The sequence below is a fragment of the Diceros bicornis genome, chromosome 6 (assembly GCF_020826845.1).
Source record: "Diceros bicornis minor isolate mBicDic1 chromosome 6, mDicBic1.mat.cur, whole genome shotgun sequence".
NCBI lineage: Eukaryota > Metazoa > Chordata > Mammalia > Perissodactyla > Rhinocerotidae > Diceros > Diceros bicornis.
In genome coordinates this window covers 9616668-9630460 of record NC_080745.1, presented here as the reverse complement: position 1 = coordinate 9630460, position 13793 = coordinate 9616668, and the positions used below count along the sequence as shown (strand labels likewise).

Here is a 13793-nt window from a genome sequence, read left to right as displayed (position 1 = left end):
TGCAAACTTTAAGCTGTGAGGATGATGCTGGTGATGATTATCATGATCATGAGGATAGCATCATATTGTTTGAGTTCCTTCAGTGCATCAGACACTTTCCATGCCATCTCTTCCTGTGATGAGCCTGTGAGGTGGGTGGGCTTGCTCTCCCTGTCTTCTAGATGGGGTCACTCAGGTAGCTGGGAAAGGCCTGGTCTGCCCGTCTCATCCTTGCTCTCACCAATATACCGTGCTGTGCTCTCTGAAAGGGAGTTGAAGATTCTAGAAAGTAAGTTAAGGAATCAAAGAGAAGATAATATAGGAGTAACAGCATTGGTGGCCTGAGAAATTACTTGCCCCTCTCCCCATCCCTTACTATACTCCTCAGTTTTGACTGTTACTCTAGGACACAGGAATTCCAGGATGAGACAGGTAAGCATGTGCAGAAATCATCTTGCAGTCCTAGTGCCTGGCCTTTAGGAGCCATTTTCTGCTGCTGTAGCCTTGGGACATCTCCATCATCTCGGTCCTCTTACCCAGGTCATGGGCAGCCTCACTGGATCACCGTGACAGCCTGCAGGGTGGCCCCATGGCCTGTGCTCATGGCCACACACACACACATACACACGCACGCACACACACACACACAGGACACCCCCAACCAGATGGCCTTGCTGCCCTTTTGGTTGTGTAATCTCATCGTCCAGCTCCATCCTGTTCACTCTGGTCTGAAGCCATGAGCCAGACTGTCTTTGTGCCCTGTGGACACTTCACGAAAGCAGCCATTCCACTAACTTTGGGAGAGTCCAGCTGCCAGCTGCCCATCCTACCAATCTTGTTCTGGTTTGCCTGCTTTGCTGGTCCAGCGGTGGATCTGGGTAATGGGTCATTATCTTTTACTCCTTGGGCGACAGGTTTCCTTCCAGCCCCCTGAGGAAGGCTTGTGAACACCTCTCAAGGTCCTGTTGATTGTCTGCTTTATGTTTTCATGTCACTTTGGATGACTTCTTTCCACTGTTTTGAGAGACTAGGGAGAGAGAGAGTCCTGATCGTCAGCTGAAGGTCTGCTTTTCTTGAATCCTTTGTGGCTCTCCAGGTGCTCAGTACCTGAGTTCACTTCTATGCTGCTTCCCTGGGGGCTGTGGTGCTCACACACACACTCACACATTCCCACACACACGCATACAGTCATGCACATGCATTCTCATGTGCACATACTTACACGCACTCACACACACACCACTCACGCAGAGCATGTTGCTGACTTGGTGAAGGTAGAGGAATGACTGGCAGGAGGGAAGTGGGTGGGAGCAAAGATGTTTCAATAACGGCTGACAGATTGATCTCCTGAATCAGGCTGGGGACTGCAAGAGGGAGAGGGAGGCATGGCTTGCACTGAGCCCTCGCTATGTCCAGGCACAGTGCCTCGCATGCTGTAATTTCACACTCAGAATAGTCCTCTAGGGCGCGATTATTAGCCCCCAAGACTGTAGGTTCTCGGAAGAGCTAGGATATAGCAGTAGGTGTGTCTTCATCCAGAACCCTATCTGTCACCACGGTGTGCTCAAGGAAGGAAGTGGAATCACTGAAGTTATACCCTCTTGGGCAGCTGCAACCACAGAAGAAAAGCTTGCTGAGCTGCAGAAAACATGAGCAACACAAGAGATTGAAAGAAACCAACAGAAGTCACCCAAGATGGCACCACCCAAAGATGACTGTTCTTGGCATTTGGTGCTTGGTTTTGATTCTTCATACACATAAAGTTTTTACATAACAATTTAAAAAGGATATCACAATATAAATACTCAATTGCAATAGGTTCTTTTTCACTAAACAGTATAATACTGTTATCACTTATTTAGCATTTATAATATACCAGGCAAGGCCCTAAGCATGTCGTTTATTGAGAGATTCAATCCTCATCAGAAGTGTGGGAGATATGGACCTTTTTACATGCAGTGGAACTGAGGCCTGGAGATATTAAGAACTTACTGGCACTCAAACAGCCAGTAAGCAGTGAAGTTGGGATTCGAGTCCATACAGTTGGAGTCTAGAACCAGTCTGGTTCTTGTTTACCATGGACAGTTGTTTCCCTTAGCAATGAATGTTCTTTTAAAACACCATAGTAATGGTAACACAGTATTCCACCATCTGTTCTGTCATTTACCTGGCTAATTCTCAATTGTTGAGCAGTTAAGTTGTTTCCAATTCTTGCTGGTTTAAACAGTGTTGCCCTGAAAATCCTTGTACAAACATCTTTTCAGAAACGGAATAATTCCTAAGGATAAATCACTAGGGGTGGAATTGCTACATATGCACATTTTAAAAGCATTTGATTCTTCCCACCAAATTGCCATTCCAGAAATATCATGCCAGCCCACACTCCTACCAGCAGACTGTAAAATTGTCCTTTTCTCCGCAGATGGTCTAGGTTTTTACTGTTGCATCTTGTGATTTGGCACAGTGCATAGTACAGGTATCACTGTAGCCTGGGTTCAGGCTGTGTGTGGCAATGTGTTCCCGTTTTATGAACACGACCATAGGAGCTAATATTTGGGATGCTTGAGACGGCCCAGTTCTGCATGACTAGGGTGAAGGGTGGATGCAGGGAAAAGCAAGGAGCGTGCCACTGGATGGTGAATGCACATGAGGATGCGGAAGGTTTCCAGGGAGCCCTTGACATCCTAATGACCCTGTCCAGAGACAGTGCGGGCCCCATGTCTGCCCTCTCCAACATTTCAGCAGTTCCGTGAACCACCTCTGTTTGTAAAGCTGCAGAAAGACAGTCATTGCCATTCTGTGTGTTCTATCACCCACAGCATTCCCCCGGGAAGTCCTCAGAGGGCAAGGAAACTGGGATCAACTTCCCCAGCCCTCCCTTCGCGAGTCCAGGAAGGGCAGAGGGGAGAGCACAGGCTTCTTGGAGCCTGAGGGACCTCAGGTTGACCTGGCTCCGCCACTCACCATCCGGGTTTGTTTGGGACAAGTCACTTTATTTTTCTGAGCCTCGGTTTCTTCCTCTGTAGAATGAGGTTAATGTTGTGCCCCTCAGAATTATACTGTGGATGGAAAAGTAATGTGGTTTCTGAGGGCACCTGTGCCCAGCAGGCCCTCCACACCCGCCCCTGTCCCCGACACTGTGGGCTTCTGGTTTCCTTAGACGCTTTCCCTCTGATACCACTTGTGTTTGATGTTTGCAGCACCAGCATTCTGGTTAGGGGGAACAGTGAGCTTGCTTGCCCCTTTCCAAAAGCAGTCAGGATGGATTCAAACTTCATAATGAAGTTCTGCCTCGAAGGCTGTTGTCTCTGAAAGTTTGTGCTCTGAGTGAGTTCTGGGAAGGGTGGAATCAGTGGTGCAATGACAAGCAGTGCAATCTCCTTTCATTACCAGTGTGGAGCGGCGCAGAGTGAGTCATCCAATATCCCAGCTCACTCTTGCCTTTGTTTATGGTGCCCAACCTTCCTCCAGCAATAGAGGCTGATCATGTTCCTCCAAATGTTAGGGAGGATGCTCTGAGCGCTGGGTTTCAATCTCTTTCCATTTGTAGCGCTCCAGCATGTCAGTGGAATAAGGACAGGGTGGACTTCAGGGATGGGCTGGATTCTGTTTGTTAAGATGCTTACTGGGAGACAAGCCAAGGGTGGCCTCTCTACCTGCTGCTGCCCTGGCATCCTGGGGATGGGTGCCCAGATGCCCTTGCCTTTCTCCAGTGTCGACACTGTTCTTTCCTCCTTTCCCTAAGTCCTCACATTTATTCTTTTTACATGTGAACCAAATGCCTTTTCTTTTTCTTTTAGGGAAAGGAGAGAGTGAAACGAAGCAAAATGTTTAGATGCGGGCCAGGGATGTGAGGGAGACTTTCCCAGGTGTTTGGGTAGTGCCAGGGAGCCAGTGCCCTGGGAATTGGAGCTCTCTGCCAGGCCTTTGTGTTCTGTTGATGGGCAAGGGCACTTCCAGGAGCCGAAGGCCCCCCGGGCGGCAGAGATGGGATTTGGCACCTATGTAGTATATGATAGCACAGACTGTGTAACAAGATTAAAGAAAACATTTTAATCAACCTCTCCTAAGAGTCGTCATTAATCCCACTCCCTTATGTGACCATATTGTCTGTCTTTTGGCATATTACATTTCACATGTATACAGAACAGTAACAACAGGTTATTCATCCTCTTGTTTTCTGCTGCTTTCATTAGATATATATTTCTGTGTTTCTGCATAGTCTTTAAAATTACTATCTGTTGTATAAAACCCCATCACATTCATGAACTATAACTTATTAAATTATTTCCCTAATATTGAATATTTAAACTCTTTGTATACTTACTTTATAGTCAACATTACATTTTAAATATCTGTTGTATCTTTAAGATACGTAGATATGTTGATTTACTTTTGAGCTTAAGTTCCCAGTTTGCTAGGGTAAGGACATGAGCAGTTTTAAATGTTCACGTTATGTATTGCTGCATTACTTTCCATAGGGTTGTGTCATTCTGTGATGCCTATTGACACAAAGGATCATGCCCATTTTGTCAGAACCTCTCTTACGCTGGTTATTATCAATTAAAAAGCAAAACAAAACACTGTGGAAGTAGCAAATGACAGTTCTAGGCCATATTACTTTCAAACCTCCACTTTCTTAGATGATCTGCAAATTCCTTCCAGAGCTCCTGGAGGAATCCTGGGCTGTAATCCCAGGACCCCAGAGCTAGTCCTAAAGGACTCTCTGGGTTTCTATGCCCACCTACGCTCTGCATAGCACCAAGGGTTTGAGAGAGTCTTGGCTGAATCAACCAGCCTTGTCTCCAGCCTAATTTTCCAACAGCCACATTCCAAGGCATTGATGCATGGTAAGCCAGTGATTAGAAATTCAGAATACATTTAACATTAGAAATGGGCCAGCCAGATAAAGGTAATTTAACCCATTGAAGAGGTGAAATACAATATTTGTTCTTGTTTTGTTTTAATGCAGAACACAAATGTATGGTATCACTTTTATCTTTTAGGCATTATGAAATAAAGGTCAACAATTTGTAAACAGCTCTCTGCCTATCATGCTTGCTCTCAGATAACATCCTCCTTCACTCTCTACAGCCACCTAGGAAGGAAAGGACAGGACTGGGAGACACAAGGAAGAGTGTTAGTATGAACCAGAAATGGCAAAATAGCCAGCTCCAAAGATCTGTTGTGCCATTTGGCCGAGGGAATTCCGGGCTCCTGCAGGAAGGTGTCCGATTCACCCTTCTCCCTCTGTGAGGAGCAGCCAATGACACACAGTTGAGAAGAGACTAGATTCCTGCCAACACTGTCTTCCCAAGAGACTGGGAAAAAAATCCTCAACAGAGGGGAGTAGTTAATATAAACAGGAAATGGCACATGTCTCAGAGTGGGAGGAGTCTCTGCCATGGGCTTGAGGGGCTGGAGAGTGGGGGAGAGGGGTAAGAATGCCGTCCCCACGGAAATGAAGAATAGATCCCAGGCTAAGCACAGAGGAGGGAGCTCAGCCTCAGAGCAGGATGGGAGAAATGATCAGACTCAAGAAAGAAAGAGGATGAGCTTGTGATAGGGGGAGAGAGAAAGAGAGGAAATTTTTGGCTCTCCTGGAGGCAGATGTCTGATATAATCGGTGTCCCCCACGTATGGAGAAGCCAGACCTTGTGGACAAGCAGCACAGAACAAGAAGGTGGATGCATAATTATTAGGGGCCACATGGAAAACTGGTTCTGCTTCTACAAAAAGAAGAGCCACATCTTAGAATTTTAGGGGGGTGTGTGGAGCTCATTCTGCATGGGGGAAAGAAGAGGCTCTATATAAAGGGGACAGAGCCATGATGGGTGGGGTGTTTGGGCTTCTTATAGCTGGCATCTGAAGTGTACCTGAGAGCATGGTCAGACCTAAGAAGCCTTCTGTCTCATACAGGGTCTGTGAGGCACCAGGAAGATTGGGGAGAAGTCTGCAAGGTCCAAAAAGTTTTCCTGGAAACTGATGGACTTGGGAAGCCCAGGGAAGCTTTTGCTGCTGCATTTTATTCAGCGTGGGGCTAAGAGAGGAGGATCAAGGAAGCTCTGGAGTGCTGGGGAAGGGATGTTGGGGATTTAGCATATTTCATAAGGGTAGACCTGGGATCTACCTTGTCCCTTTGCAGCTGGAGCTTTTGATTTGGCTCACATACAAGATGTGGCACAGCAGCCTCTTCAGGTCCCGATCAGGTAATTAGGGATCCAGCCACGTGCTTCACGAAGCAGATGTCAGAAATACAATAGTAAATTTAGTCCCTGTTTATGAATGGGGAGATTGAATGCGGTCATTCAGCAGCTCAAGAAGGAGAACTTCTCCCTTTTTCCTCATCTACCTTCCCAGTTAGCAGGGATTTGTGGCTGAGACATTGCCAGCATCCCTTGCATGTTTCCTGCCTTCTCAGCTTAGGCCAGAAGGACTGTAAATGCAACTTCCTTCATGCAGCTGTGCTCACCTGTGACTCAGCCCAAACGGGAGCCACGAATGCTCGTGATTTATAGGAATCCACGCAAGCCATCAAGGTGGCCATGCCAGGCTTTCATCAGAGTCAGTTTCTACTCGATCTGGGCCAGCTTATTTCTTTTCCTTCTTGGAACATCACTTGAAAGGTAGAAACAAATCTGATCCTAGTTCTTCCTTCAACGTGACATGCCCTTTTGAAATCGTACAAATAACAGTGTCTGATTGTCATGTCAAATTGTGAGCATGGATGTGAAATGCTCCAAAGTCAGACTGAAGCCAAATATTAGGTTATAAGTCAATATTTTGCTGAGAAACTCAGTTACTAAGAGGTTGGAAATTTATATCTTTTCATGAGAAAACATGTTTGCCAACAGGAAAAAATTTCAAAGACTGTTATCTTCCCATGTGGAGGAAGAGAGATGAGTGTAATTTTGCAACCTGGGTCAAAGCCCTTTGGGACTTCTGAAATTGGCTTGGCCGAGGAAAGAGGCTTTGATGTAATATTGGGATTGCTCCCTGAGGTGAAAGCCAATGGGTGGCACAGGTGCATGTCATTTCTTACAAGGTCATTGGGCAAAGTTATGTGAATGGCTAGGAGCAGCCTATTCCTGCTGGGGGAGGCCACACCTTGCCCACAAATCCTTCTGATGGAAAAATTCTGGTGAGAAAATGAGCCATTTTGGGCCAAGGACACTTAGGGTCCCAAAAGAAGTAAAATCTTGACTAGCTTCATCTAAGCAACTATGGCACTCTTTGGAAAGTCTCAGTGAACATGAAGACTCAACTGAATAAAGGCAGGAGACTGGAACAACACCCTTGACAATGTCATGAAGCTCGTAGCTTGCCAGCTTGGCATATCATTGCCTGTGATGTTTCAGCCATGCCACCAAACCCAGATTCAGGTCTTGCAGCCTCTAGTGTGAGCTGTAGTAGGAGGGAAGGAAAAGGCAAAGAGGCATCTGTGTGCTCACTATAGAATTAAAACCAGGCACTTTGCTGCATTAAGACTTTATGCTCTATTTTAAGCTGGCCAAGTGACAATGTCTAGTTTGCATCTTTTTCCAAAAAGCAAAGCAGCTCATATTCCTTCTTAGTGCCCAAACTCTAGGCAAAGTCAGAATTATGGCTCAAGATAGAATTGAGTGGCTGCTGTGGATGGATGTGATGGACTGGGACTTCCGCTGTGGCTGCAGGCAAATTCCTGATGAAATAATCTCCAACCTTAGCATTGCTATGGAAACACTGACATGAGAAACCTGCTCCTGTCTGTGTTTGTGTGTATGTGCACACACGTGCATGCACATGTATGTTTGTGCATGTGTGTGTACCTGTACATGCATGCATATATGTGTGCATATAAATGTGTGTGCATGAGGGCATATGTATGTGTTTGTGTATGTGTGTGTGCACACTCTCATGTAGGCAGTGAAAGGCAAGTGGCAGAAACCCAGCCTGGCACCATAACAATCAGGACACTGTCCTTAATTGGTTCCTCTCCATGCGTAGCAAGCTTGTGACTTAGATATTAAGTCATGGCCATTTGGGGGCGCTGAACCTAGGGCCATCTCCCACGTTCACCCTAAGCAGGGCTCAGTCAGCTTCTCAGTAGAAATATTAAATGGATACTATTATTCTCCTCCTAAATCTCTGATCAGAAAATCTCAACTCCCTGGGGTCAGACTTTCTGCACTCCCCAAAACGAATCTACTAATCTGAGGAATAGGGCTATGCCCCTGTGACCAGGAGTCTAGCCTTCAAGCCCACCTACAGTTCATCTTCCCCACCTCTCTCTGTGAGATGTGCTACACCAGAGCCTACCAGAGGCAGCATCATGTCCTTTTATGTCTAACCACAGGGAGTGGCGTCAACCAGTGGTGGAATTTGTAGGCCAAAAAAATGGGAGGAGAGTTTGCTGTGCTGGCTGGTGGGCAGGAGGACGATTAGGAGGGGGTCTCTCAAATCCCACCACTGCAATGACTTGCTGCTCAAAACTAATGCAGCAGGCTAGGCCTGCCTAACTTCACAGTTATTTTGGTCTTTTAGGCAAAGAAGGGGAACTACGCCTTTCTGTGGGATGTGGCTGTGGTGGAGTACGCAGCCCTGACGGATGATGACTGCTCTGTGACCGTCGTCAGCAACAGCGTCAGCAGCAAGGGCTACGGGATCGCCCTGCAGCACGGCAGCCCCTACAGGGACCTCTTCTCCCAGAGGTAGGCCGCCCAGGAGTGCAACTCCAGCAGCAACCCGTGCTGGGGCTGGAGAATTATCTTCTCCTGGGAGATGAGGGCCAACACAAATATGTTCATTCATCACATTTGCCTCAGCACCAACTGTGTACAAGCTTCTTCCCACCCCCAGCTAGACCTGTGCCAGGTCCCACGATGAAGAAGAGGAAGTCTACGGTCCCTTCCCGTGCAGGTGCATATCTGGGTGGGAACTGTGCTGTGAGTAGGTGATGCCAGCACAGGGCAGTAAGTGGGACTGAGAGGATATTCTGGAGGAAGAGGAGAGCAGACGAGGGCATCTGACCAGACCCAGGAGACCAGAGAGGACTTCCCAGAGGAGGTGACACCTGAGGCCTGAAGGATGACTAGGAGTTAGCCAGATAGGCCAGTAATTTAAAATTAAATGAATAATTAATTGGATCTAGGAAGGCCTAATAATCACTTTTTAAAATAAATGTATCTGCAAAGTGGGAAGAGTCAATGTGGAGATGTGAAGAAAAGTGGAGTCAGAGAAGCAGACTCTACGTTCATCTACACATGGGCTGAGGGGCAGATGCTGTCTGCCGGGCAGGAAGGGCTCCGGCCCTCCACTGTGGAGAGTGGCCAGTGGCTAATTACCTGCCTCCTCCCCATCACCCCCAGATCAGCGTCCTGGTAATTAATCCCAGCAGATGTGTTGCGGGGAAGGTGGAGAGGAGGCTGTATAGACAGAAGTGCTCCAGCCTAAGCAAAGGCACGTGGACATGCTCCCCTAGAAGTGAATACAGTGTGTGTCATTGGCATTGGCCTATTTACCTTCCCGTGTGACTTGCTGGTGCCAGTCCGTCCCTTGAGCCCGATCTCTGGACCCTTGGGCATGATCAATTTTCCGAGTGCTCAGTCTGGACACCTGGCCAGCCTCCCTGAGAAAAATTGCCACTCCTCATCCCTCCCCCATTTTCTACCACAGGAGCTTCCCTTAGTCCTTGGCCAGGTGACCTGGCCTCGCCAGGGAAGGTGGACAGGAAGAGCATGAGTAAGCTCAGCGGCCTTTTCCTATTAGCCAGCCTGCTAACAGCCGCTCCCGTCCCCACAACGTCTACGCCCTGGGCCTACCGCTCACAAATGTCTGCGAGGTGACATCCTAGTGGGTGAAGGGGGCAGAACTTCAGAGCCCAGAGAGGAAGCTCTAAGTCTAAGGACAGACTCTGCCTTGGTCTACCAAAATCCAAAATGTGGCAGAAGTGTTCAAGCCAAAAAGCCAGCATGGTGCCCAGGCTTCGGAGCGTCCCCTAGTTGCCTAATTAATGCATGCAGTCCAGCACTGAGGATCATTCTTTTGGAGGGGCAAGAGTTCTTAGAGATCGTCCCTCTAACATCCTCAGAGAAGCTACCTCCAGTAGCCAGAGAAGCTGCTGGCCGAGTTGGGAGGAGAATCCAGGTCCCCTGAGCCTCAGTGCTTGCCCACGTTGCTGTGGACTCTCTGAGCCCTCCCACCTCCCTCCTCCTACCTCCTAGATATCCACTGTGTTCTTTTGATCATGAGCACCTCTGCCTAAACCCCATTAGAGAAGGGCCGAGGAGGAGGGTGTGGGACCCATCCATTCAGTGGCTCATTTGCAAAACTGGGAAAAGGAGTAGAACTAATTAAGTTAAATGAGGCTTTTGGATTTTCCCTAGAATTTAGTCGTGTATACATTCCGTGCCTCCCTTTGCTCCCTGGAGCAGAGAAAGATGACAAGAGAGAAGGAGGAGCAGTGATATATTGATTGCTCAGATTAAAGGCAGGAAGAAAGAATGGCTTCTCTCCAGGATGTGTAATACGTTGGTGGTGTTAAGGTTTACACCAGTTGGTTTTCTGAGACAGGAGGCTCAGGGCATTCCACAGATCATCAACCTGTGAGCTGCTCTCTGGAACAGATGGTAAGGGAGCTCATGAGGCCAACATAGCAGCAGCACCACCAAGACAGCTAATGTGCCCCAAGACGGTGCTCACGGAAGCACAGGGTCCCCAGCGAGGGAAACTCAGAGTCTCCGGGCGCTGGCACTGCTCAGAGATCTCCCAAAAGTCCGCTGAAGTGAATATTGATGCACTAAAGAGAGAAGAGAGCTTTGTTCTTGGCTGGATTATTCAATGGAGTCAGGGAAGCAGAGCTCACTGACCGTGAAGTTCTGTTAAGATTGTCTCCCAACAGAGCCCCTGTGGACTGGTCCTTGACTCCAGTGGCCTCAGTGGTCACTATAAACAAAAGTGGTTAGTCCAGTTTCCTTGTTATTCTAGCAAGAAGTAATTTGTTACTGTTTGCTTTCATCAGAAGACCACATGCTCTGTGACTGTAGGTAAATGTCCCCAGTAGGTTGTGCTGGCCTCTACTAATACCGTCATCTGTCTCTATGTTGCAGCCCCTCCTGGGCTGGACGCACCTCCCTTCCCCTACCTGGGCAGATGGGTGTCTATTGGGGGGAACCCTCAGACCTCCAACTTATGCTGCCTATGGTTCGTTAGCAGGGTCAGTTGTATGGTGCATCCAGAACTGTGAGCTGCCCTAGCTGTGGCATGCCTCAGAGGAGGAAGGCGGCAGGTCCAGGAAGCAATGCTCCATGCCATTTACAGAAAAAGCATCCTGTGTGAATAGCAGAGCCCAGTCTTATCTGGAACTGCTTAACCTTCTTTCCCTTAGTCCTGGGAACTAAGCTATTTCTTTGAATATGGATATGCTCCTTTGCTTTGACAGCAGACAAGGTCTCTAGGCTATGATCTATGTGCTTGTATGGTGGCAGTTGAGTGCTGCAAGCCTTTTGTGGACCATGGCATGCAGAGTGGGCATTCAATAAGTGTTTAGCAACTTAACAGCCATTTGTAGAGCACCTACTGTGTAGCAGACTCCACAACTATTGACTAAGGGAAAGCACCTACAATTATATCTGTCTGAAAAAGAGAACAACTGGCTTGAGGAAGTGGCTATTATCGCTCCGGCCTACTCGGAAGCAAGAGTATAGATTATCATGGAGTGCATTACTCTTACTTCGGGCTAGGAGTCATTTCACGCCTGGGCCTTGTTTTATCTTTCCTTTGTCACTTACGTATTTAAATTTTCTTTTTGGTTTGTTTGTTTGTTTTTATTCTATGTTTTCCTATAAATCACCTTACCTCCTTCTGGAATAATATTGGGCATAAAAATTGCATACAATTATAAGGAGCAGGAAGAAGAGAAGAGTCAGCAGAATTCAGCAGCCTGCCTGATGCTGTAGGCGATGAGCAGAGGAATGGGGATCCAGCCGCATAGCCTCACTGTCCCCTAGGCTAGAAACTCAGAGTTCTGACTTAGCAGCCTGCTGTTTTGGGAAGAGCATGGCCTCCCGGGTCAGCAGGACCCAACTCTGAAGAGCAGCTTTGCCACTTTCCAAGTGCAACTATGGGCCAGTCATCTAGATTCTGAGCCTCAGGACTTCAACACGTAAACCAAACATAGTAAGAACTACTTTACAGGCTGTTACAAGGATTAAAACAACGTAAAATGGTCAGTCCCTACTATGATCTCCATAAGGGGTGGCTCCTGGCCATCCTGGGCTGATTGGGCTGCTCGTCAGTATGGCCATCAGCCTGGGCAGCTATCGACCAGCTTTTAGGGAGCTCTTATGAGGTGCCAGACATTGAGCTAAGTGGTCCACGTGTGTTCCCTCTTTTCATTTTGTCACAATAATTGTGTGAGGTAGATGCATTTATTATGATCTCAGATTTTAGTGATGAGAGAGCTCAAGTTGAGAGGTTTCATAACATAGCTGGTGTGATGGTGCAGTCTGGGCTTGAGCTGATGTCTGTCAGAGCAGAACCTGTGCCAATGAACACAGAGCTCTGCTGCCTCTCCACAGTCTTATGAAGTGCCCTGGTGTCCTGCCTGTCCAGCCCTGGGGTTCCTGTAACTGCCAGGAGGCCCGGCTTACTCAGCCCTGCCAGCGGAGACTTTAATTAACAGCCGGTCACCATGAGCCAGTGGACATACATCAGGCAGATTTCCTAACATGTCCTAAGCCACACAGAGGTAGTGGGACACTGCAGCTGCCCAGTTAATCATGGGGTGTACCATGCAAGGGATTTATGGTGCTCAGCAGCATACTGAGCGCGACCCCAAGCCATGCAAATGCACATATAAATATGTGTTTATCTCAACGACCAAGCCCCAGCATGCACAGCCACATTCAAAGTCTTCTGTGCTGATCCATGTCCTGGGCACTTAAAGGACATTATCTCATTACCTCACCATGTCCATTTTAGTTTAGATTAGTTTCCTGATTCAGTTAATACATTCCTACATTTCTTGATGCCCCAAACATCCACTGATAGCCCAGGTTATGCCAGTCACTGTGCCCGCTCTGGGGTAAACAAGGAGAGTAACCCACAGCCCGTGTCTGGAAGGATCTGCTCACCTAGTGGGGATTGTGGGTCTGTGTTGCAAAGATAAGGAAACCGAGGTTAGCCAGGGGCTCACTGGTCTAGGGACACCTGGCTGAGATCTGGTGCCTCCCAAGCCTGCTCTTTGCACTGAGCCAGGCTGTTCCCAGCCAGCAGGATGCCATGTTATGCTGGGCTAATGATGCTGGCAGGTCAGGGGAGCCCCTCTGGGCTGTCACCCTCCTTCTCCACCAGTCGCAGCCCGTGCATGGTAATTGAGCTCAGCCTCAGCCTGTGGTCACACCTGGCCTACAAGCAGGTCTGGGGCAGAGACTGGCCTGGTCTCCGCTCAGCTGGCCAGTTGGCAGTGAGCTTCTCCTGGCAGGCAGAACCACGGTTCTCAAACTGTGCACACCCAGAGGGCTCAGAGAGATCACTGCAGGTGTTCTCAGCTGAATATATCACTATGGGCCAGGCTTAAAGAGCCCACCTCCCCAGGGGAAAAGCTTAGGTGTGAAGAGCCTGGGGACCACCAGCTACCGCTAGCTCACTGTTCAGACTCCTGGATTACAAAGGGAGTCTATGAAATACCGCAACAAAGGAAAACCGCCATCCAGCCACCTGCATGGGGAATACAGGAGCAGCAGGGGTTCACCCCACCTTTTCAGGCAGGATGCAGTCCTGAATCCCTCTCAGATCCCTGCTCTCGGCTCTGCCTGCTTCGCTCTCTTCATTTC

At 48.2% G+C, this 13793-nt stretch overlaps 1 protein-coding gene across 1 annotated transcript in view; it reads left to right on the top strand.

Annotated features, from left to right (window-relative positions):
- GRID1 (glutamate ionotropic receptor delta type subunit 1) overlaps positions 1-13793 on the top strand; it is a 703521-nt gene that overhangs the window by 677626 nt on the left and 12102 nt on the right. The window contains exon 14 of the mRNA XM_058542810.1: positions 8503-8669. Within this exon, the coding sequence (XP_058398793.1) occupies positions 8503-8669 (167 nt within the window). The remainder of the gene's footprint in view (positions 1-8502; positions 8670-13793) is intronic.